Source organism: Dreissena polymorpha, chromosome 7 (assembly GCF_020536995.1).
Source record: "Dreissena polymorpha isolate Duluth1 chromosome 7, UMN_Dpol_1.0, whole genome shotgun sequence".
Lineage (NCBI taxonomy): Eukaryota > Metazoa > Mollusca > Bivalvia > Myida > Dreissenidae > Dreissena > Dreissena polymorpha.
In genome coordinates, this window is record NC_068361.1 from 87,210,486 (window position 1) to 87,237,496 (window position 27,011).

The following is a 27,011-nucleotide window of genomic DNA, read 5'->3' on the forward strand; positions in this document are numbered from 1 at the left end:
AGAGTTCTGTTGTTGTAGTTTAAATTTACGAAACTACGAAGATTGCTTATATAAGGTATAAAAAACGTTCTGCGTGAACACTCGGCAAAATAGCCGAGAGGGCTAATGCGTTTTTACTCCAGGACTCCGGGGGTCACTGGTTCGAGCCCCGGTGCGAGCTACATGTTTTATTCCTTTTTTTTAATGTTATTCTTGATTTTTTACTGGAGCTTTTAAAGTGGCCTTTTCACAGTTTTTGGCATATTTTAAAGTTTGCCATTAAATGCTTTATATTGATAAATGTAAACATTGGATCTTAAAAGCTCCAGTAAAAAATCAAGAATAAAATTTTAAAAAAGGAAAAAATGTGGCCGGTACCAGGGCTCGAACCAGTGACCCGCGGAGTCCTGGAGTTAGTCTGAAGTAAAAACGCATAAGCCCTCTCGGCTATTCCGCCGGACATAACACAGTGAAAGTATTTTATACCTTATATTAGCAATCTTTGTAGTTTCGTAAATTTAAACGACAACAACAGAACTCTCCAAATTATTCAATAATTTCGCGTTGCAACGCTTTATAATTTTTATGTTTTCAAATCGTCAAAAGATACATATAATGGCTATATTGGACTACGGTAAATGTTCAGTAATACTGTTTCCTCACAAATGTCATAACTAAAACGAAAATTTGCGAATCTGAAACAACTTTTCTCTATTTTGTCAATTAACCAAACCATGAAAAGATCTCTTTAAGTTCCAATGTTTACATTTATCAAAATAAAGCATTTATTGACTAACTTCAAAATATGCCAAAATCTGTGAAAAGGCCCCTTTAAGTTGGCACAGACGTCTAAATGGGAGAGCGGGGACTGCCCCTCCCATGTACCTTCTCATGCGTCTACTGTCGGACGAGGCAAACATTGCGATAAGGAACGTTCAGCTGGTAACTGAGCTTCAACTGACTCGCTATCAGCGATGCCAGCAGACAACAATGCAAGGCCGATTTCCCATGCGAGGCCAGATTGCCAGGGTGTGGTCCTTGTACAGGCGGGGAGAAGTCTTAGCAACAGCCCTGCTTATAAAGATGAGCACAAAATAAAGCCCTGTACTTAAAAACATGTATTTAAATACAATGTACATATCGTGTACCGGGTAAATATTGAAATAAAAACTAAAATTAAAATGTGAAACAAATAAATAAAGTACAAATGTTAAAATACAAAGATGTATTTCTCCTAGTGTACATATTGTAAAGCTTTGATAGTGTGTGAAAATATTGCAATAAAAGGTATTGAACAAAACTCTGAAAATGTTTCTCATTTGTGTTTATGCATAAATTACTTAATATCTAAAACCCATTAACACATCAATAGTTTGAATAAGGTACGAGTTGACTAAGGTACGAGTTGACTTCCGTGCGAGTTGACCAAACAACGTGCGAGTTGTCTACCGTGCGACTTGACTTAGGTACGATTTGACTGTAAACCTTCAACAAAGAGTGTTAAACATTAATAAAGAGAATTTATTTAATGTGTAACAATGTAAGTTTTTTTATTTCAGCCACATAAAGGTTCTAATCAGTTTCTATAGGTTGCGTACATAAAATCGATCTATTTGTTGTTTGTTTTCATTCTTAATTGTTTCCGTTCAAAAAAAATAATTTATTCTGAAATAATTTTATTTTTGAGATTTGTTTAACTAAAAATGGTCGCGAAGAAGTGCCAAGTAGAGAGATGTTTGTGGTAACCACATACCGAGCTCGTAGATTGAGTTCCACTCCCGAATTCGTTGTTATTAAAAACAAATAATAACAACAATACAATCGTTCCAAAAATGCATTTCCTTGCATGTTTATGTTTAAATAAGACATAATTAGTATAATTATATTTGATATTGTGCATGATTATCAATAAAAACGACGATTTTGTCAACCTTCGGTGTATGCGCTTATATGAATTCCACCTCTTTTTGCCAACCAGTGCGCGGAGTCCAAACTTTGCAGATGCGCGTGTCGTCACTCTTCAACTGGTCTTTACAGAGACGCAGTGATGTAGCCGCAGTTCTGGGGGATTTCTCTCGATTCAACGGTGAACCAATCCAATAGACAAATGTATTAATTTATTCGGGTCTGCTGGTGATATATGAAGATCATTTTAGCTGAAAAGCTGGGTGAAACAGCTACGCCAAACAAGCTCGAGGCTCATGCTACTGTCTGTTGGGAGTGCTGCTGATATGGTGTACGCTACTAAACTGGTAAATACCATGTATAGAAAAGTCAAAACTATAACAGTGTAGAATATTAGAAGGAATGAGTATACAGTATAGAAATGGGGAAAAATGATGTACCGGTAAGTTATTATACAAAAAGTGTAATATAATAATGCAGATCGCGATAACTGCCAATTAAAGTTAAAAGAAACATAACGGTTTTCACAAGTAAATTGTGGGGACCTTATTACTCAATTGTTACTACCAATGGGGGCTGACGAGGTCAAAGCGCTGTCCGTTTCGCTACGACGTCGGGTATATGTTTTACTACGAAAACATTGTGTAAATACACTACTTAAAGTGATATTATGAGCATCTAACAGTCTAAAGGTGTCTATCGAAACCGTTGTTTATTTTTGGTGTTTTCACTTCATATACACTTATATTTGTTATTGCAGCATCAACATACTAAAACAATATCCCGGAAAGTTAAAAATAATTCATTTGAATATCAACCGTACTTTCGTTTGACAACTGATCATGCATGTACAATGTGAACCTAAAATTTAGTTTTAGTGCAGATTCGTTCATACGACACAAATACACAAATTTGTTTTACGGATCATTTCGGCTTAGAGGACTGGGTGAGTCACGAAAGAATATCGAATATAAAATATATTTTATAAACAACTGGTAGCAAGATGAGTTGCCTATAATTGGTCAGTAACCACATTTTAACTAACTCGTTTGACCTGTTAATTCTGTTCAGCTCAATTCAATAGTGAAAAATGCCCATACTATCACTTTAATAAGGCGAGTTTCATCTTTTCTGGTGTTTATGGATTGCTAGTCGAGCGCTTTATCCACTCGACCACTGGAACTTGGATTAGAGAACGGAACATCCAGTAATGGTAGGTACTTATTTTCAATGACAAACTAATAACAAATGCGCGTAGTTGTAACTTTTCAGTTTATTTTGAGATAAAATCGAAATATGTTGATTTGAAGCAATGCACAAGGTGGTTATTCAGTTTAAATAGACAATTACGATAACTTAAATTAAATAAAACTACATGTTACTTTGATTCAGTGTACATTACACATTTTTAAGTACAAAACAGGTTACGAACATGTATTTTAATTATTCAAATGCTTTGTTTCGAATGAAATTACAAGTCGCTTTATGTTTAGGTTTCGCAAAGAGTATGTATTGGTTGCGCAACGAAGTACAAATATAATGTTTAGGTTGCCCAACAAAGTTTTTGTATCCATTTCAGGACATATCACACGAAGTTTGCAGTTACTGCAGACTGTCATTTCCCAGTGCAAAAGTCACTACGCCGGCACTCACCGGGGCTATACCGGCATATGACCCCGGTAGAGCTGCGGCAACGCCCCGGTTTAACCGGGGACAACCGGGGCTCCACCGGGAAAGTATTCAAATATTTAATACCTCCGGGATGAACCAGAAGTAACCGGGAAGGACCGACAGTGACCGGCTTGGCACTGGAAACGACCGGGACTGCACCGGGAACAACCGGAACGGCACCGTCAAAGCACCGGTTTCCTTATGTACCGTTGCTATAAAGTGACTCTGCCGGCATTCACTGGGGATCCACCGTGGCGTTGCTGTAGCTCTGCTGGTGTGTTTAAGCCCCGTCGGAGCTAAGGTGTCGTCCCGGTTGTTCCCGGTGCAGTCCCGGTTGTTCCCGGTACCACGCCGGTCGTTGCCGGTCCTACCCGGTGAATCCCGGTTCATCCCGGAGGTATTAAACATTTTAATACTTTCCCGGTAGAGCCCCATTTGTCCCCGGTTGTCCACGGTTCATCCCGGTGGAGCACCGGTTCGTCCCGGTAGGGCCCCGGTTCATCCCGGTAGATGCCTGATCACGCACTGGGGCTCCGCCGGCATCATAGTGAGACTGGGTCTTTACCGCATTGTAACACGCGGTAAATTTACCGACCGTCAAGTACGCAGTAAACATTAACCTGTGACAGAAACCCACTGCCACACCTTTACAACTATGTATTGATTAGGCAATTGCGGACTTGTGCCATTGGGGTCTTACTGTCAACACCTTACGGGTGTTAAAGGTGTGGATTTAAATCATGTATACGAACATGAAATTCATCTCAAAATTAGTTGACGATAACCGATTTTCAAGAAAATCGCTTTTATATATATACAATGTAAAAATAAAAATCCGTATGAGATAAATAATGATCGAAGTTGGGACATGGGATTTACTTTGACATACGCAGAGTTTCGAGATAAGCGAGTTGGGGATCACGAGACTCGAATGTTATTTGATAAAGAGTACTATATGCTGAAAACCTATCGTCGGTCTCTATCAAAATGAACGTATAAGGGATTGTCACAAGGTGTAGGTGCGTCATTTTTATTGAGACCGACGACATAAGGTTCTCGACTCTCAACTGTCATCTTATATATGGATTTTCGATTTTAATCGTTTCCTTTGGCCTAGTCGTGAATTTAATTATATCATAATAATGTGCATTACCATGTCGACTGTGCTCTTTGGATCATGTTGTGCCGTTGTTACTACCTCTTCCTCAAAGGAAACATCCAGCCACTCCATGACTCTGTATTAAAAAAAAACTTTTCTTTATTTTGCCTTTGAGAGATAACCAATACGTCTTCTATGAGAAACGCATACACGCTAAAGCGTTGTCGTAGCGAGGCATATACGTATACTGTCAGAGACATGATCATGCCTGATTATAATATTTAGCCTTTACTTCTGATAACTGGGTCAACCTACACATTTCTAACACACCAGTGGCTTAACGATACATAGATCAATATGAAAATGGTTAAATTGTGTCAATTTAACACAGTTGTAAACCTAAATTGCATTTTTTAAGTGAAAATTGACTTCGGTTTATTAAATAAGCGGTATATTTCATGATTAACCGCATATACCAGACACATCTTGGATAATAATTTGATTTAACAGACCTATGAAATGTCATTGTGCTAAAAATCAGAGTTTTGTTATTAAAAAAGCATAATCTTATCTGTTTAAAACACAGTAAAACATATACCCGACGTCGTAGCGAAACGGACTACGCTTTGACCTCGTTAGTCCCCATTGACTACGAGGGGACCTATTGCGCTGAGAATTGCAAATATTGTCAAAACAACTTTGATGGCAATTAGCGAGTTGAGACCGACAAGTGCGCCGCTTTATCGCTTTTATCGACAATTATTGGCAACACTTTCATGCTTCAGTGTACATTAACCGCAAGTCTTGCTGTCAACACAGATAAGCAGATTATGCTTCGTTATAACTCTGATTGTTTAATACAAATTTAATTATTATGACGGTCAGTCTTCCCTGAAAATTTGAAATCCACGTAATAACGTATCAACGAATGAGTTGTCTTTTATTAAACTAGAAATTTCATACCGACGAATTTCTATACGTTTATAGTAGTAAGTTCACATTCATCAGCATTAATTTGTTATGTGTTCATAGTAATAAGAAAGGCTTGATTTGTCATTGTCGCCTCGGGTTATACTTTAATGTACGCGGGTACTCTTAAGTATACTTACATGTACCCCGGGTACGGAAAATGTACATACCCGTCCAACAAGACTGCGCTCGAGTTTTATTCCCGCCTTCAATCCGTTGCCGTAAAACGCCCAACGGAATGCCAAACTCAATGCTTTTAGCAATACCTGCCTCTGCATGCTGTTTTAGTATGAGTTTCGATTATATAGAGGCCATTTTAAATAATATTTACATACAATCATATAAACATAATTAATTTTAATGAAAGCTGACATCGACCAATTTAGTGTTAGAATATTCCAGGGAACGTTTAAGTATATTTTCCGTACCTGGGTTACATTTAAGTATACTTAAGAGTACCCGGGGTACATTAAAGTAGTACCCGAGCCGAAAATGACCAATCGAGCTTAAGCAAGAGGCAACAGTGGTACAGTTATAGAACTCATGACGTTGCGTATAGACACGAAGCAGATGCGGACAGGGGCATCGTTAGTAGAAGAAGGTGTAACCGTTAGAGATTGGGTAATGTTTAACTATATTACTATATCGGATTAAAGACTGACCTCGAAATCGATGCGCTTCTTCATTTCCTCGGAAGTAACGCCATTTCGATTGGTATTAAAGTCTGAGCGTTTTTAAGATATCGCGCAGAAACGAGCTACCAAGTCGTGAGAACGTGATTCTCAGTCGTGAGAACGCGATACTCAGTCGTGAGAACAAGATACTCAGTCGTGAAAACGAGATACTCATTCGTAAGAACGGAGATACTTAGTCATGAGAACAAGATACTCAGTCGTGAGAACGAGATACTCAGTCGTAAGAACGAGATTCTCAATCGTGAAAACGTCGTGGGAACGAGACACTAGTCGTGAGTACGAGATACTTAGTCGTGAGAACGAGCTACTCAGTCGTGAGGACGAGATACTCAGTCGTGAGAACCAGATACTCAGTCGTGAAAACGAGATACCAAGTCGTGAGAACGTGATACTCAGTCGTCAGAACGCGATACTCAGTCGTGAGAACAAGATACTCAGTCATGAAAACGAGATTATTAGTCGTTGGAACGAGGTATTAAGTCGTTGGCACGGCATTTATGACAACATGTCAATGTCACATTTGTGCCACCTTAACCCAAAGTGAAATGCTCGGGTTATCTTTAATTGGTATTTTCTACTCTATCTCCCCATGAAACAGCGGTATCACCACTGTCAACAAGGCTACACATTCTATCTGATCCAGTTAAACCAAACCGGGTGTTATCTCGAGTTCGTTTTGATGCAGTTGTCTTGGTAGATCCTAAATGTGACCCCGTTAGATATTTACCGAGTGTAAACCATAGAATGTGTAACCATATAGGATAACTAGTGAACATATGGCACATTTATAGTTTAAAACAAATTGTGTATAATGATGACATGATGTTTAAATAATTCTTCTTTTTCGGTGAGATTTAGACTTTACACCGGTAAGCAAAATAATTTTAATAATGATAACATCTTAACATAAAACGAAACGCAGTATATCTTAAATGCGTACCAATAGTTGTTTGTGAATTTGATGTTAATCTTATCGCAATTTTTAATTTTTTATTAAGTATACATGTATGTAAAATTGGGAAAGAAATATACACATGTAATAACATAATATTTTTATATTTTTAATACATACATATGCTGATTTTGTTAATCAATGAAAAATACGTGTACAGTTTTTAAATACTAGAACAACTGGACAAACTTCATAAAGATATCAATATTTACGCATGAGTGCATAACCCATTTACGACTTCCATATATGCCCCCGTCATCGGTCATTCCAAATCGTATTTCCCTATTTTTCGGACAGCGCGTCTGCCAGCACTGTCGAATTATTGCTACTTCTAATGTAAGTTTTCTTGTAAATCTTGAAGAAAGTAATACTATAGTAGCAATAGTTTTTATATTTTCACTGAAATTTACATCTAATGACGAGTAGAACATTTTGGAATCAAGACAATTTTTTTCTCAAATACACAGCCATGCAAAATACGTAAGACATGTAATAGCGGTGAAAATAAATGCTTATTCTTCAATGGCGATGAAACGTATGGATAATATGAGTCGCGTTCTGGGAAAACTGGGCATAATGCATGTACGTAAAGTGTTGTCCCAGATTAGCCTGTGCAGTCCGCACAAGCTAATCAGGGACGACACTTTCCGCCTAAATTGGATTTTTGCTTAGAAGAGACTTCATTTTAACGAATAATGTCATAAAAGCGGAAAGTGCCGTCCCTGATTAGCCTGTGCGGACTGCACAGGCTAATCTGGGACGACACTTTACGCACATGCATTATGCCCAGTTTTCTCAGAACACGACTCATTTAATGGGCACGAAATAATAGTTCATGGTTATAAAATATTAACTTATAAAACGAATACGTATTTCATGTGATAAAGGGGAACTTTGTATGTGTGTATCATTTTTATTTTTATATTACGCATACTAAATTTATTTGATAATATACCTAAAATGATTGTAATTTAACCACCGCATTTCCCTGTTTCATATCTCATATTGCGTTCATTGCTTCATAAATTGTAAAGTCGCTATCAAGGAATTCCACGGGAATAATTGCACAATCTAATAAATTTGATAACTCTCCTTCGACTGTGATATTAAGAAAAAAAACATCATTGCTTCAAAAAAATAATTTAAAATGTTCAAAAAAGTGTCCTGCGTAATATTTCTATCATTTCATCGGTTATTTATCTTTCTTATTTCAATAAAAAAAACTTTATCTGTGACATTGTATATGTGCGAAAGTCTTCTCGTTGTCGAATGTTAAATTACAACAACAACAACATTTATTCAAAACAAAACATTTTTTAAAACAAAACATTTTTTTTTTTTTTTTTTTTTGATGCATCATCCCAGTGTTTTTTGTCAAATATTGCTTTCGACACCCAACCGACAAAAAACTAAAGTAAAATGTTGATATCTATATTATAAAGTCAAATAAAGTAATATAACACTCTTGAACATTTAACCTACCTTTTAAGATTCCTTTATGACAAACCATACACTATGAATTACACAGATAATCATACTATTAAATTAACAGTTGACAAAAAAATATATACATACTTGACTAAAAATTCATGCTTTAACATGGGCTATCCAATACATAAATGGAAACTACAATATTAACGTTGAACGTGAGGGGTTTAGGTAACAAAGATAAAAGAATGCAAGTGTTTGAATTGCTTAAAGGTTTAAATTACTCGATATTCATGTTGCAAGAGACACATTTAACTGAATCAAATTTTCAACAATGGAAACATGACTGGCCCGGTCGTTTTGTTTATAGTGGATGTAAGTCAAATAGCGAAGGTGTAGGGATATTTTTACATCCCAACAGTGACATGGAACTATCTAACTTCACTGAAATAATTAATGGCAGGTTAATAGCTGTAGACATCAAAATCCAAGATATTGACATCACACTTATTAACATTTACGGGCCAAATAAAGATGACACATATGTTTTCCAAAAACTTAACAACTATTTATTGTCAAACGCCGATAAAAATGTTATTATAGGTGGTGATTTTAATACCGTCTTAACAGGACTGGATAAGAAAAACGGTAATTTTAATACCCATACAAAATGCAGAAAACTTCTAAATGAATTAATGGCAACCAATGAACTCAGTGACATTTGGAGAATAAAACATCCAGACAAACCCCAATTCACATGGCATTCTACCTGTAAATTGCATATATTCTGCAGGCTTGACTTTTTCTTGATATCTAATAACTTATGTAACCTTATATCAAAATGTAACATAAAACCTGGATATAAAACGGATCACTCATATGTACAGTTAAATATAGATAATTTACTTTTAGGAAAAGGAAGAGGATACTTTAAACTTAACAATTCTATTTTACTAGATGTCGAATACCAAAACAAAATCAAACAAAGTATCAACGACATAACAAATTTAAATAAAGAATGTAATCCAAACACAATGTGGGAACTAATTAAAAGTACTATCCGTAATGAAACAATACAAAACTGTTCAATAAAGAATAAACAATCAAAAAAGGAAGAAGAAATCTTAATTGCAGAAATTAAGGAATTAGAACAGAATTTAATAAAATGTAATCCTACTAACTTAACAGAAAATATAACGCAGCAAATAAAAACAAAACAACAAGAACTAGAACAAATATATGACAAAAAGATTAATGGATACATTCTAAGATCAAAAGCTACTCAAGTCGAAGGAAATGAAAAGAATTCAGCATATTTTGCCAACCTAGAAAAAAGGAAAGCTGAAAAGAAAACTATTCATAAACTGATTGTAGATAACACAATATTAAAAGATAAAGACATAATATTAGAAGCAGAAGCAAACTATTTTGAATCTCTTTATAAAAAAAATCGCATTGAAGAAAATGCTTCGGATTTCTTCGCAGTTCCTATTAATAAACTAAGTGAAGAAAACAAATCAAAATGTGAAGGAAAACTTAAGGATTATGAATGTGGATGTGCATTATTAGGAATGGCAAATAATAAAAGTCTTGGCTCTGACGGACTTACTGTTGAATTCTATAAAATATTTTGGCCCACATTAAAAGAATACTACACCAAATCAATAAATTATTCTTTTGACAATGGCGAATTAACTGGTCTACAAAAACAGGGCATCATAACACTTATCCCAAAACCTGATAAAAACTTGGATTACATAGCAAATTGGAGACCAATTAGTTTATTGAATATCGATTACAAAATCGCAAATAAGTCTATAGCTAACCGCCTCAAACAAGTCTTGAATCAAATAATAAGTTATGACCAAACTGGTTTCATGAAAGACCGATATATAGGTGAAAATGTAAGATTAATATTCGATGTAATTGAATATCTTGAAATTAACAATAAACCTGGACTGTTATTCTTTGCAGACTTCGAAAAAGCATTTGATAGTTTAAATCACTCTTTTATCACACATTGTCTTGAACACCTCAATTTTGGACCACAGCTAATTCAGTGGATAAAGGTATTTTACAAAGATATAAATAGTATCATTATAAACAATGGTAACCTTTCTAGAAGTTTTAAAATAGAAAAAGGTGTTCGACAAGGTTGTCCACTATCATCATACTTATTTATTTTATGTATAGAAATACTATCAAATTATATAAATGCCAATAAAATGATCAGAGGAATAACAATTAACGACGAGGAAATTAAGCAAACTTTTTTTGCTGACGATGCATCTTTTTTTAATGATGGATCAGCAAAGTCATTTGAAACCCTAGTGGAAACCCTTCAAAACTTTAGCAAAATATCAGGACTAAACCTCAACTCATCAAAATCTACAGTAATGAGAATTGGATCTCTTAAAAACTCAAAATTTGAATATTGTATTGAATGTAAATTTATTTGGACATCTGATGGAGCTAAAACGCTAGGAATGAATTTTTACAATCAACACAAACTTAATGTTGAAAAAAACCTAATGCCGAAGATTAAGGAATTTGAAGCCTGCTTAAAGCAATGGCAACATCGAAAACTCACTTTAATGGGAAAAATTACTGTAATAAAAACTTTTGCATTACCAAAATTAATATATCCTTTTTCAGTTCTCCCAAATCCAACAAAGGAAGTATTAGATGGATTAACAACATCTATGTTTAAATTTATTTGGGATGATAAGCCAGACAAAATCAAAAGAAAACGATTAACTCAACCTTATGAAAATGGAGACCTTAAGCTTACAGACATTAATTGTTTTTTGAACGCCATAAAAGCGGACTGGGTTAAAAGATTCCTAGATAAAAATAATCATGGTAAATGGAAACTCCTGCTACACGAAAAACTAAAAAACGTTGGAACAAGTCTTATATTTGAATGTAACTTAGATGAAGCAATAATAAATAAAGTAAGTAAAGAAAATGTATTCTTAAAAGAGATGCTTACCGCATGGCAAAACATCAAAAACCAATATAATAATTCACAAAAAAATATCCCCTTATGTCATCATGTTATATGGAACAACAAAGATATAAAAATCAATAACAAATCTATATTCCTAGTAAACTGGTATAATAAGGGTGTAAAAACAATTGGCCATTTTTACAATTATCAAATAAATACATATTATACGTTTAGTGAAATGCAATACTTATATAACATAAATCCACAAGAATTTTTAAATTATTATTCACTATTATCCGCGATTCCAAACGAATATAAAACAATATTGCAAACACAAGGGATAAATACATGTACAATGCCAGAAAAAACGTTTTGTAATGTAATAGAGAATTCCAAGCAAATAAACAAAACACTTTATAGTATACAACAAAAATCACAAAATACAAATGACAACTCTACTGAAATGAAATGGAAAAAACAATTGAATGTAAATGAAAATACCGACTGGAGAATAATATATATAATTCCATTTAAGTCAACCATTGATACATATCTGCGTAACTTTCAATATAAATTCTTATCTCGAATAATACCAACAAATAAATTTTTAACAAAATGCGGACTGAAAGAGTGTAGTTTGTGCGAGTTTTGCCAATCAGATATTGAAACAATTGACCACTTATTTTGGGAATGCGCTTACATTCAAGAATTATGGACAAAACTGCAGTACTTTCTAAAACAAGTGAATATTGAAATAAAATTAAACAAAGAAATGGCTTTTTTGGTATTATCGACAAAAAGGTTTACAGCGATGTTTTAAGTTTTATATTAATCTTAATAAAAACATTCATATTTAACATGAAAATAAAAAAATGTATCCCAAACTTCAACATTTTTCTTAATTATCTTAAGATAAAAATACAGACAGAAGCAGAAATAGCCCTTTCTAAAAACAAACTTGAAAAACATAACCAAAAATGGATCCACTTCGTTAGATATTTTGCAACCAATACAACTTAGAAAACCTCTTTGAATACATATGTGCCCATAGTATCAATAATAGTATGTTTTATTTTTTTATATTTTTAAAAAAAAAACGTCAACCAAAAGTATATCCCAATTAATAATTAAAAACTTTTTTATTATGCTCTGAACATGTTTAAAAATGTTGTTATTTTTTCAAGAACCGTCTAAACACATTGTGTATTGTGTGTATGTGTGTGTGTGTGTGTGTGTGTGTGTGTGTGTGTGTGTGTGTGTGTGTGTGTGTGTGTGTGTGTGTGTGTGTGTGTGTGTGTGTGTGTGTGTGTGTGTGTGTGTGTGTGTGTGTGTGTGTGTGTGTGTGTGTGTGTGTGTGTGTGTGTGTGTGTGTGTGTGTGTGTGTGTGTGTGTGTGTGTGTGTGTGTGTGTGTGTGTGTGTGTGTGTGTGTGTGTGTGTGTGTGTGTGTGTGTGTGTGTGTGTGTGTGTGTGTGTGTGTGTGTGTGTGTGTGTGTGTGTGTGTGTGTGTGTGTGTGTGTGTGTGTGTGTGTGTGTGTGCGTGTGCGTGTGTGTGTTTTTGTATAACTCTGACAAATATATGTTGTATATGTAACAACTTTAATGAATGAATACATTGTAGTATATGTCTATATACTTATGTACAACTCGAAAATAATCCTGAATGAATATGCCTTTTATGTTGTATGTTTTATGTATGAACATGTAACTGGTATCAATGTAAATAACATATATAGAAAAATAAATGAGAAAAAAAACATTTATTCAGCAATAAAGCTTACAGTAAAACTTCCAGCCTTCAATGCTATATTTCAACAACAACAACATTTATTCAGCAATAAAGCTTAAAACTTCCAGCCTACAATGCTATATTTCAACAACAACAACATTTATTCAGCAATAAAGCTTACAGTAAAACTTCCAGTCTACAATGGTGAATTTAAATAAATCTCTTGTTCAGATGATTGTATTTATTATTTGATATTTTCTTACTTAAGTGTGCAATATAGTTGTGTGTTTTTTGTATCACAACAGACACAATGAGACTAAGTCTGGTAGTTATGGTGACCGTCTTATCGGGAATCGCGCATATCGTTGCTGCACATACTGGGGTACCTGAATCTGGAATGGGGAACATGCAGGGTACCACTATGCAAGGAATGAATGATATGACAGAGACGACGGGTACCAACATTTCGGGAATTAATATGTCAGGTATGGATACAATAACTGGTAAAAATACATCAGGAAATAATATGACAGGAGGGAATATGCATGAAACGAATATGACAGAGGGACATATGCATGGAACGAATATGACAGGAGGACATATGCATGAAATGAATATGACAGGAGGACATATGCATGACATGAATATGACAGGAGGACAAATGCATGAAATGAATATGACAGGAGGACATATGCATGTAATGAATATGACAGGAGGACATATGCATGAAATGAATATGACAGGAGGACATATGCATGAAATGAATATGACAGGAGGACATATGCATGAAATGAATATGACAGGAGGACAAATGCATGAAATGAATATGACAGGAATGAATGTGCCTGGAACGAATATTCCTGGAATGAATATGCCTGGAATGAATATGCCTGGGATTAATATGCCTGGAATGAATATGCCTGGAATGAATATGCCAGGAACGAATATGCCTGGAATGAATATGCCTGGAACGAATATGCCTGGAATGAATATGCCTGGAATGAATATGCCAGGGATGAATATGCCAGGGATGAATATGCCTGGAATGAATATGCCTGGAATGAATATGCCTGGGATTAATATGCCTGGAATGAATATGCCTGGAATGAATATGCCAGGAACGAATATGCCTGGAATGAATATGCCTGGAACGAATATGCCTGGAACGAATATGCCTGGAATGAATATGCCTGGAATGAATATGCCAGGGATGAATATGCCTGGAATGAATATGCCAGGGATGAATATGCCTGGAATGAATATGCCAGGGATGAGCAAATGGCCGTGCGAAATGTCCGATGGAATGATGGTAATATATAAAGAGAGGATATTTGTTGGATTCGATGGAATACCGATTTTATCCCATCATCAGAACCTGCATTGTCGAAATAAACCACTGTATATTTTTTTTCCTCTATTTCGGCAGTGCTGAAATATAGCTGTCACGCGCGGCGGAGAATGGTCATATTACTCGGAATCAACTATAAAGTAATCATTTAAGTAAATCGAATCAGATTCAACAAAACAAACAATTTGATACCAAGATGTGATATATTTTTAACAAATAATGCAACTCAAAAAGCAAAAACAACAACATTATTTACAAATATTAAGTGCGCGTACTCGTGACGTCATTATTAACACGTCATACGACACAATGCATGTTCTTTCACGCTAACGCTGCAGTTGTTTAGTGTGTTTTTTTCTCCATTACTTCTTAAAAATCGGGGACGTAGAGGTTTGATAAACAGAAAAACAGGTTAGTTACTGATCATTTGTAATGAATTAGGCTCGGCACGATTAAAATAATGAAACAATGTTTGCTTAAAATAACTTTGGGATTGTCCGTGTAGTTCGATTTTCCTATTCTATTTTTAAAGAAATAATTTACGACTAAGAAAATTGATGGGATAAATCGAATACTAGGTCGGTGCCGAATAAAGCAAAGTTTATACTGCTCGACACGAAAATCTGAACCACTCTCCAAGGCTCGTGGTTCAGATTGTCTAAGCCTCGCAAAATAAACTTTGCTTTATTCGGCACCGACCTAGAGTGCGTTTCACTAAGCTGCGTACGCAAATAATTTTCGTAAACACTTGCGTACGCAAATCTTGTTCTCAAAAACGCGTTTCACTACACAGCGTAAATTAACGCAGTGCGTAAATTATGTCGTTAATTTACGCCAGATATGTACTTCGCGTAAATCAGAAAAATTGGCGTAAAGCCTATCTGTCTTGGATGACAGTTTGTTTTACCCGACATCGGGCCCGGGAATGAATCGAGTTGAGATCGATAAAAGATCGGACGAGCAACGAACGGTTATCGCCCGGCGTGCGCCCGACATCGGATTCATTGTACGTGTATCATAACGAGCATCGCCCGGCGTGCATCGGGCATCGTGCGGAGGCCCTCCGGCAATTAGACGGTCGCCGGCCGATGTATATGCCTCTGGAAAAATACCTTTACTTTTGCCGATACACGTTCAATGAATCCGATATCGGGTGCTCGCCGAGCAATACCCGTGCGATGATCGTCCGATCGTGTTTCGATCTCAACTGGATTCCTTCCCGGGCCCGACGTCGGGTAAATTTTTTAGTGAGACTTAAAATTTATCCGGACGCCGCCCGATGCTACAAATTGGCCCGGTTTCCGTGCGATCATCGGCCGGTCGCCAGCACAATGAGCGGAAAATACGTCGGCCGCTGATCGGTGTCTATTTGTGACTGAGGTATAAGCGAAAAGAAAATCGTTGAAAGGTATCGTCTGTCGCCGGGAGTATTATATAGGAGGTTTGGGAGTGACGTCACAAGAGGGGTTTTCCGTTACTAAAAATAGATTGGCTGTCACACCTCTCGATTGCGGCCATTTACATATAATCAGAGTAAAGATCGTCGGTAGACTAAATACTGACAATTTCACAAAACAAAACTATAAATACCCATTTTCTTTCTTAAAGTAAGACTTTGATTAATGATATTTCAAAAATTCTAAAACATATAACAATTTGATTATAATTATAAGTGGTGTGGATGCGATTGTGTTATTTTTTTGATCAGCGATCGAAATTTAGTGTAAGAGGTGCATTAAATTAGTTATAAACAAATCCCTAAAAAAGCGCAATACATAACAATCTTCAAAAATAGTTTTTATTGTATTTAACATTGAATGAATTTTCGTTTCGTTTACATTGAATGAAAATATTAATAAATTTGAACATTCAAATAAAAAAACGTGCATCCGGGACCTGCATATTTTACAAATTGAACTGTCTTTGCATGTACATGAATATTGAAAACTCTTTACTAGTGATAATGATCGTTACAAATCTAGCATTTTATGATACCATAAATCTATACATTTAATTAAATTTTTTATTTTATATCCCTATTATGATCAAACGTAATTGCTTGTTTTCATGATGTTTCAAAACTGCAGTATACAGAATTGTATTGATACGCAGATTTTTGAGTTGCAAATATATGTACACTAAAAATGCAATATCAGTCTAGCAAAAATTCATCACATGTTATACATTTACCACCAGCACCAGTTATAAGCTCCAAAAAGGCAAAAAATACAAACGATAAAGAATAAATACATGTTTTCAGATTTAACACTGTAACTTAAATTTAGCAATGACACTACATGCTTAAATTGTATCAGTTTAATTTCAAAAAGGAGGCTTCACTAAAAAATGCAATTTCAGTCTAGCAAAAATTCATCACATGTTAAAAATGATCGATCATCAGTTACTAAAAAGTTTATATCTAAATTATTGTCTGAATTTTCTTATGTTTCTTGAATTTTTGTGTTGATATGATTAATCTGAGGCTTTGCATGTTCAACCACTTACGCGTCCATTCCGTAACGCTTTACCGGGCTTTTCGTTTGTCCGAACCAGTGAGGGAAACGAACAGATAACCCTCGAGCACGTCTAACTTGTTTTCATACTCGGAAACGAGCGTTTCAAACTCGATTTTGACCAAATCGTTTTCTTTTTCTTCGTTTTCACGTCCATTGTAACGATTGTTTACAGCGAGTATATACTATCTTGTCAAATATTTATTAATTAATATAAAATGTGTAAAAAAACTTATTAAACATATATTTTTATATAAATTAAAATAAAAGTTATGAAGAACATATGTCGAAAAATGCTAAATAAACCAGATATTTAATTCTGAAATCGAAAAAGGCTGTACAGAAGAATTCGCCAGCATGTAAATCATGTACATGTATGTACGATGTGAATCTAAATTTAGTTTAACGGTTTATTTTAAATTCCTGCAACGATATCTATTCATACGACACACGAAAATTAACTAAAAAGACGAATGCTTCGGTTATTGAAGGAAAATACATACGAAATACATTCGTCACAATCGGCTCGGTGCGCTGATTTGTTTTTGCTGCATGTTATGAAATTCGTATTCAATGTATATTTTTTATTACCTATTTTGTGTTATTGTGACAAATTTTATCAATATATTACAATTTAACACGTGTAAAAAATCGTATAATCTCGCTTTACAGTAGATACGGTTGCAGACGATTACTTTCTTAAGCGTCCGCGCGCATCTGACAGGCTAAACAACACTTACACGCAGCGTAAATTTTGCGCACATTTTAGTGAAACGGCGTACGCATTAATTTACGTTCGGCGTAAATTCTGTGCGTAAACCTAAAGTTGCGTAAATATACGCTATGTTAGTGAAACGCACTCCTAGTATTCTCTATTTATTTCACGAGTGATCATAAAAAATGAAATTTTCACGAATGGCGCAGCCACGAGTGAAAATATGTATTTTTTATGATCACGAGTGAATTAAAATCGATATTCCATTGAATCCAACAAATTTTCTTTTTATTTTATACTATTTTCACCGTAAATTTACATTGAAAAAGAGTTTAACTGGATAATTTCGCTGGATATATGACGTCATTTCGTCGAAAAAATGACGTCATTTCACAGAAAAACAGTGAAAAATATCGATATTTTTTCAGTTATTTCTCACTGTTTAAAACAGTGAAATACCAGTTTTATTTCACTGATATTTCTCTATAAACCACAGGAGAGCATAAAATTAAGTATTTGTTTTAAGTTTGAATGTGGCTTTATGCATGTAAAACAAGCTATATGTACTATACGTTACTGTAAATGAACAGGTAAACGTTTCGAAATTACCATTTAAAATACTTTGTATTATCGTATAAAGAAACGTAAGCCATCTATATATTTACCTTCTTTTAGTAAATAACATTTTCAAATTTATCTCAACTGTCACTTTGACTTCAAACTTTCTTTGGTTCTGGTGAGAATCGGATAACCGTCAAGACGGAATAATATCGGATTTGTTGATGCGGCGTGAAAGTGGTGTCGGCATTAAAATGTTCATTTATGTCGATATGTAACTATAAACCTGCCTATTTTAGACCTATTACCATGACGGATACTGTGAACAAATCCTGTTTGACGGACTCATCACCTCAAGTAACAAAGGTAGGCGTGAACTTAATATAAAGTTACCGTTAAATGAAAACAAGAGCACAATAACGTACAAACGGTAAAAAAGGTCGGTAATTTTTTCTTTACCGTTTTAATGTAGAAATTATGTACAAACAAACCGTCGTATAGCGACCAAGGCAGTTGTATTGAGGTGTTCATGTGTTAATAATTGAACTGAATATTTATTACTTAACTGATAAGAATAATATTGTTACCAAACCACCGCGGCAAGAACGAGCCGTTTCACATCTCAAGTAAATTAATATAGTTATTTTTAAGCTTTACAAAATTAAATCACACATTCGATCATTTTTCCACAGGGATGATAGCAGCGTGCTTCGCCGTCTTCGCCTTGTTGATTCTGTTTGAAGCCATAAAATTAGGCCGCGAGAAGCTGCTGTCTCATGCCAGACAAAGACAGGCGGCTGGCAGCGCCGACAAGCCACTCAGTTATACAGGTTGGCAACCCTCTGCCACCGTCAGTGTGCGGTAAGTGTATGCGCGGCATTCAACGTGTCTAGGTCTTGTTTTATCAAAGACGCTAAGGGTAACTTCATCTTTTGACTGAAAATTGTCTCACAATCCATATATACTTATGTCAATATGTTCCAAGAATAAATTGCACTTGAAAAATCGTTAGGAAGTGAGTATAAATGTGCTTCTCTAGACGGCTCCCTGTAAGTTTTTTTTACAAGACATTACATAACATTACATAAAAAACTAACAAAGGACCAACTTTTAACAAAAGAATAAGCCATTAAAATAGTTTACGGGTTCGAAGTTTATCACCTATTTATCAAGATCTAATTAAGCAATAACTAAAATATCGCCGACCTCAAAACCAGTCTCAATTATTTAATCAATGCAATAAAAACTTTGTTAAACCACCCTGATTCTATGTGATTGGTGTAAAAAGCATCATATAATGTACCTTTATAAGAGACAAATATAACTGTATTGTGTTATAAAAAATACAAGTGCTCACGTCAAATCTGTGTAAAGCGGAGTCATCTGCAGAATTATCAACAAAATGGAATTTGAAACAAATCTTCATGTAAAAAATCATGGATTTTGATATTGCTTGTTAAACTCTACTCTTATTTTTAATTATGTTGTATGCGTATTCGTTTTCTTATTCGTAGACAATTTATTTCTGGGCCAATACATGTATGCGCCATAACATGTCTAGTGCAACTCCACAATCGACAGACTTATCATGAAGTTAGTGCAAATAGGCAAATGTTTTAGTGAACATTTATTTATTGTTAACTCGATTGAATCTTGGGTAGAACTTGTACTTGGTATCTTTAAATAAATTTTTGATAACGGTGCCAGTGTAGCGATCGAACCTGGAACCTCTCGATCACTCGGCGGACTATACTCTCGAGCACTAGACGGACTCTACTCTCAATCTTGGCGGACTCTACTCTCGATCACTAGGCGGACTCTACTCTCGATCACTAGGCGGACTATACTCTCGATCATTAGGCGGACCATACTCTCAATCACTAGGCGGACTCTAATCTCGATCAGTAGGCGGACTCTACTCACAATCACTAGGCGGACTCTACTCACAATCACTAGGCGGACTCTACTCTCAATCACTAGTCGGACTCTACTCACAATCACTAGGCGGACTCTACTCTCGATCACTAGGCGGACTCTACTCTCAATCACTAGGCGGACTCTACTCTCAATCACTAGGCGGACTCTACTCTCGCTCACTATGCGGACTCAACTCTCAATCACTAGGCGGACTCTACTCACAATCACTAGGCGGACTCTACTCTCGATCACTATGCGGACTCTACTCTCAATCACTAGGCGGACTCTACTCACAATCACTAGGCGGACTCTACTCTCGATCACTAGGCGGACTCTACTCTCGATCACTAGGCGGACTCTACTCTCGATCACTAGGCTGACTATACGCTCGACCACTAGGCGGACTCAACTCTCGATCACTAGGCGGACTCAACTCTCGATCACTAGCGGACTCTACTCACAATCACTAGGCGGACTCTACTCTCGATCACAAGGCGGACTCTACTCTCAATCACTAGGCGGACTCTACTCTCAATCACTAGGCGGACTCTACTCTCGATCACTATGCGGACTCTACTCTCAATCACTAGGCGGACTCTACTCACAATCACTAGGCGGACTCTACTCTCGATCACTAGGCGGACTCTACCCTCGATCACTAGGCGGACTCTACTCTCGATCACTAGGCTGACTATACGCTCGACCACTAGGCGGACTCAACTCTCGATCACTATGCGGACTATACTCTCGATCACTATGCGGACTATACTCTCGATCACTATGCGGACTATACTCTCAATCACTAGGCTGACTATACTCTCGATCACTAGGAGGACTATACTCTCAAGCACTATGCGGACTCTACTCTCGATCACTAGGCGGATTCTTCTCTCGATTACTATGCGGACTATACTCTCAATCACTAGGCGGACTTTACTCTCGATCACTAGGCGGACTATACTCTCGATCACTAGGCGGACTCTACTCTCGATCACTAGGCGGACTTTACTCTCGATCACCAGGCGGACTCTACTCTCGATCACTATGCGGACTCTAGTCTCGATCACTAGGCGGACTCTACTCTCGATCATTAGGCGGACTATACTCTCGATCACTAGGCGGACTATACTCTCGATCACTAGGCGGACTATACTCTCAATCACTAGGCGGACTATACTCTCGATCACTAGGCGGACTATACTCTCGATCACTAGGCGGACTATACTCTCAATCACTAGGCGCACTATACTCTCGATCACTAAGCGGACTATACTCTCGATCACTAGGCGGACTATACTCTCGATAACTATGCGGACTATACTCTCAATCACTAGGCGGACTTTACTCTCGATCACTAGGCGGACTCAACTCTCGATCACTAGGCTGACTATACTTTCGATCAATATGCGTACTCTATTCTCGATCACTAGGCGGACTCTACTCTCGATCACTAGGCGGACTCTACTCTCGATCACTAGGTGCACTATACTCTAGATCACTAGGCGGACTATACTCTCGATCACTAGGCGGACTATACTCTCGATCACTAGGCGGACTCTACACTCAATCACTAGGCGGACTCTACTCTCGATCACTAGGCGGACCATACTCTTAATCACTAGGCGGACTCTAATTTCGATCACTAGGCGGTCTCTACTCTCGATCACAAGGCGGACTCTACTCTCAATCACCAGGCGGACTCTACTCTCGATCACTAGGCGCACTATAATCTCGATCACTAGGTGTCATTTCAGGTCCCAGATGCTGCAGGCGCCTTACGCCCTCCAGTACCTGCTAGTCCTCATCCAGACGTTCTAACAAGCCGGTGGTGTCATTTCAGGTCCCAGATGCTGCAGGCGCCACACGCCCTCCAGTCCCTACTAGTCCTCATCCAGACGTTCTAACAAGTCGTTTGTGTCATTTTAGGTCCCAGATGCTGCAGGCGCCACACGCCCTCCAGTCCCTACTAGTCCTCATCCAGACGTTCTAACAAGCCGCTTGTGTCATTTCAGGTCCCAGATGATGCAGGCGCCACACGCCCTCCAGTCCCTACTAGTCCTCATCCAGACGTTCTAACAAGCCGCTTGTGTCATTTCAGGTCCATGATGCTGCAGGCGCCACACGCCCTCCAGTCCCTACTAGTCCTCATCCAGACGTTTTAACAAGCCGGTGGTGTCATTTCAGGTCCCAGATGCTGCAGGCACCACACGCCCTCCAGTTCCTGTTAGTCATTAGCCAGACGTTCTAACAAGCCGGTGTTGTCATTTCAGGTCCCAGATGCTGCAGGCGCCACACGCCCTCCAGTCCCTGCTAGTCCTCATCTAGACGTTCTAACAAGCCGCTTGTGTCATTTCAGGTCCCAGATGCTGCAGGCGCCAAACGCCCTCCAGTCCCTACTAGTCCTCATCCAGACGTTTTAACAAGCCGCTTGTGTCATTTCAGGTCCCAGATGCTGCAGGCGCCACACGCCCTCCATACCCTACTAGTCCTCATCACGACGTTCTAACAAGCCGCTTGTGTCATTTCAGGTCCCAGATGCTGAAGGCGCCACACGCCCTCCAGTCCCTACTAGTCCTCATCCAGACGTTCTAACAAGCCGCTTGTGTCATTTCAGGTCCCAGATGCTGCAGGGGCCACACGCCCTCCAGTCCCTGCTAGTCCTCATCCAGACGTTCTAACAAGCCGTTTGTGTCATTTCAGGTCCCAGATGCTGCAGGCGCCACACGTCCTCCAGTCCCTACTAGTCCTCATCCAGACGTTCTAACAAGCCGGTGTTGTCATTTCAGGTCCCAGATGCTGCAGGCGCCACACGCCCTCCAGTCCCTGCTAGTCCTCATCCAGACGTTCTAACAAGCCGGTGGTGTCATTTCAGGTCCCAGATGCTGCAGGCGCCATACGCCCTCCAGTACCTGCTAGTTCTCATCCAGACGTTCTAACAAGCCGCTTGTGTCATTTCAGGTCCCAGATGCTGCAGGCGCCACACGCCCTCCAGTCCCTGCTAGTCCTCATCCAGACGTTCTAACAAGCCGTTTGTGTCATTTCAGGTCCCAGATGCTGCAGGCGCCACACGCTCTCCAGTACCTGCTAGTCCTCATCCAGACGTTCTAACAAGCCGGTGGTGTCATTTCAGGTCCCAGATGCTGCAGGCGCCACACGCCCTCCAGTACCTGCTAGTCCTCATCCAGACGTTCTAACAAGCCGGTGGTGTCATTTCAGGTCCCAGATGCTGCAGGCGCCATACGCCCTCCAGTACCTGCTAGTCCTCATCCAGAAGTTCTAACAAGCCGGTGGTGCCATTTCAGGTCCCAGATGCTGCAGGCGCCACGCGCCCTCCAGTACCTGCTAGTCCTCATCCAGACGTTCTAACAAGCCGGTGGTGTCATTTCAGGTCCCAGATGCTGCAGGCGCAACACGCCCTCCAGTACCTGCTAGTCCTCATCCAGACGTTCTAACAAGCCGGTGGTGTCATTTCAGGTCCCAGATGCTGCAAGCGCCACACGCTGTTCAGTACCTGTTAGTCCTCATCCAGACGTTCTAACAAGCCGGTGGTGTCATTTCAGGTCCCAGATGCTGCAAGCGCCACACGCCCTCCAGTACCTGCTAGTCCTCATCCAGACGTTTTAACAAGCCGGTGGTGTCATTTCAGGTCCCAGATGCTGCAGGCGTCACACGCCCTCCAGTACATGCTAGTCCTCATCCAGACGTTCTAACAAGCCGGTGGTGTCATTTCAGGTCCCAGATGCTGCAGGCGCCACACGCCTTCCAGTCCCTGCTAGTCCTCATACAGACGTTCATTAGCTACTGCGTCATGATGATCTTCATGAACTACAACGCCTGGCTCTGCCTCGCAGTCGTCCTGGGGTCCGGGGCTGGCTACTTCCTGTTCAACTGGCGCCGCGCCACGAACAGTAACAATGGTGACCCACATTACCTGGATCTGAAACCCACGAACAGTAACAATGGTGACCCACATTACCTGGATCTGAAACCTATGGCTTAGATTGTGCACATGTTGTTATGATCTTAACCTGTCTATAATTATCCATGTTAATTGACAAACAATGAATGAGTGTTGAGTAAGAATGAAACCGAGAGGGTGTTCGCGAAGCTTATTCGCCTAAAACAATGATAGTGCAAAACTAGTTTGAACTTAACCCATTTATGCCTAGTGGACTCTCCCATCCTTCTAAATTGGATCAATTTATTTCCAAAATTAGGGATGTCTATTATATTCATTTCTGTATTTTGAATATTTCTTACAGAAATTCCTTTAAGCAAACAGCCAATGCCTTTTTTCTAGACGCTAGGCATAAATGGGTTGATATGATCGACAAGAACATTATGTAATTTACGATAAAAATTTAATGTTAGTACGATGCTCTCAAAATCGGGACTTGTTGAAAGTCTCCCACTATTTTATACTAGTATACTTTAAAACACATGTATGTATGTGTTATACTATTCATACTCTTACGTGTATTTAGTCACATAAATCATCTGTATATTTACATATAGCTTAGCAGAAACATAAGATTATTTTCATACAGTTGGACTTGTATTAAGTCATTTGTTTACACGTTTTAGTAACAACTGGTTATTAGAATGTTCAATTGCATTTTGCATTTAAACATGCAACTAATGTGTTTCTTTTCTGAATTAAAATATTAATCGATACAGTTGTTACAGTTGTTTAAGTAAAACTTAAAACATGATCTTTTCATTTGACAATACACAGCGCAGCTAAACATAACATAACATTTAATGAGTCAGCGCATTGCAACTCACTTTATAATACTTGCTTGTGATACTGTGTCTCGAATGAACAATGTCGTTGTGATTCTTTAATTATCAAAAATATAATTGTCGTGGGTATATCGGGCTTAAACCGGCGCTCGTGATCAGCGTTTGCGGACTGCCCTTTCAGACATAATGTTATTTTCTCTTGGATTCATTGAAATCTGTCCCATTCCCATTAAATGCTACAAAAAGCCGTTTTGGGTAAACCTGTGAGGTCTCCAAGTTTGTTAGGCAGATGTCATTCTTTATATACGTGAATTTAACCCGATTTTTCCACGACACGTATAACTACATTGAGCCTCGTTCTGGGAAATGCATGTTCGTAAAGTGTAATACCAGATACTTTCTACCTACACCGGATTTTCGTTTAGAAGAGAGTTCCTTTAAACGAAAAATGCCATAACAGCGGAAAGCGTCGTCCCTGATTAGCCTGTGCGGACTTCACAGGCTAATCTGGGACGACACTTTACGCACATGCATTAAGCCCTGTTAGCCGATACATATAGAGAACAACGGTAGGTCTCGGTTTTGTGACCGGAATAGGAGGCCATCCGCAGCATACCATAGACGGGGCAATTGCATTCTGTGATATTATGATTATTAAATAAATCATTAAAATTGTGTAAATGAACTTCTTTTAAATATTTTTTTAATTATTTTGTAAATAGTTTAGTCACCGGTTCCAGTTTTTAGGACTTAATATACAGTAATGCAAATGGTACAATACATTGTATATGCAAATATATTCACTTTATATCTGCAGTCCAGTTGTCTAAAAACATGTTAGAGGTACTCGTAGTTTGCTTTTAATTGTTTTAAAGGGGCCTTTTCACAGATTTTGGCATATATTGAAGTTTGTCATTAAATGCTTCATATTGATAAATGTTAAAATTGGATCTAAAAAGCTCCAGTAAAAAATCAAGAATTAAATTAAAAAGAGAAAAAACTGTATCCCTCAACAGGGCTCGAACCACTGGCCCCTGGAGTCATGAAGTAAAAAGTGTACCTTTAGACCATTCGGCCATCCATGCTAATACAATGACGGATGTCTTTTATATTTCATATAAGCAATCTTCGTAGTTTCACATATTAATATAACGACAACAACAGAACTCTCCAAATTAGTCAATGTTCGCGTTGCACCGCTTTATAATTTTCAGGTTTTTAAATCGTCAAAAGATGCATATAATGGCTATTTTAAAGCATGGTAAATGTTCAGTATTACTGTTTCCTCACAAATATCATAATTAGAACGAAAATTTGCGAATCTGAAAAAAAAATTGTCAATTTACCATAACGTGAAAAGGCCACTTTAAAGTATGTGATTTATAGATAGTTTCAAGTAACGAGACGTGATTGAAATGTGTTGTTTTCAAACCCTGTGAGACATCCAAGCATGACATGTAAAAGTGCAGGTGCATTAAACCAATCTCCGCGTAGAGATTTGACAGGAACAAGCATAGCTGTATGAAATTTTATGTGAGAGCAAGGAACGACAACTCTGCGTAGAGATTGACATACAACTGTTATCAAGCCTTTGTTAATTTATCCCAACCTTTCAATTTAATGAAATTCACATACGCAACATGAATATTGATTACCTCACTTGTATCAGCATATGGTTACATCACGAGTACATGTAACCTTAATTCTAATAGTGATGTGTCCTTCATCGAGAATGCAAAGTATCACGTCCTAGGAGTAAGTAACCACAGTCATACGGCACGGATGGTACGAGTGTATGCGGTATACTGTTTATTGTTTATCAGTTTTAAACGAGTGGTTTAA

At 37.8% G+C, this 27,011-nt stretch overlaps 1 protein-coding gene across 12 annotated transcripts in view; it reads left to right on the forward strand.

Moving 5' to 3' along the window:
• The first annotated feature begins 6,952 nt into the window (after positions 1-6,952).
• LOC127837573 (high affinity copper uptake protein 1-like) overlaps positions 6,953-27,011 on the forward strand; it is a 142,231-nt gene continuing 122,172 nt past the window's right edge. The window contains exons 1-5 of one of the 12 annotated variants that reach the window (XM_052364805.1): positions 13,934-14,355; positions 14,461-14,684; positions 18,809-18,875; positions 19,202-19,370; positions 24,159-25,100. In XM_052364805.1, coding sequence (XP_052220765.1) covers positions 13,947-14,355; positions 14,461-14,684; positions 18,809-18,875; positions 19,202-19,370; positions 24,159-24,426 — 1,137 coding nt within the window. In that variant the 5' untranslated portion in view covers positions 13,934-13,946 and the 3' untranslated portion in view covers positions 24,427-25,100. The other 11 variants (XM_052364808.1, XM_052364812.1, XM_052364811.1 and 8 more) reach the window with 11 other exon arrangements.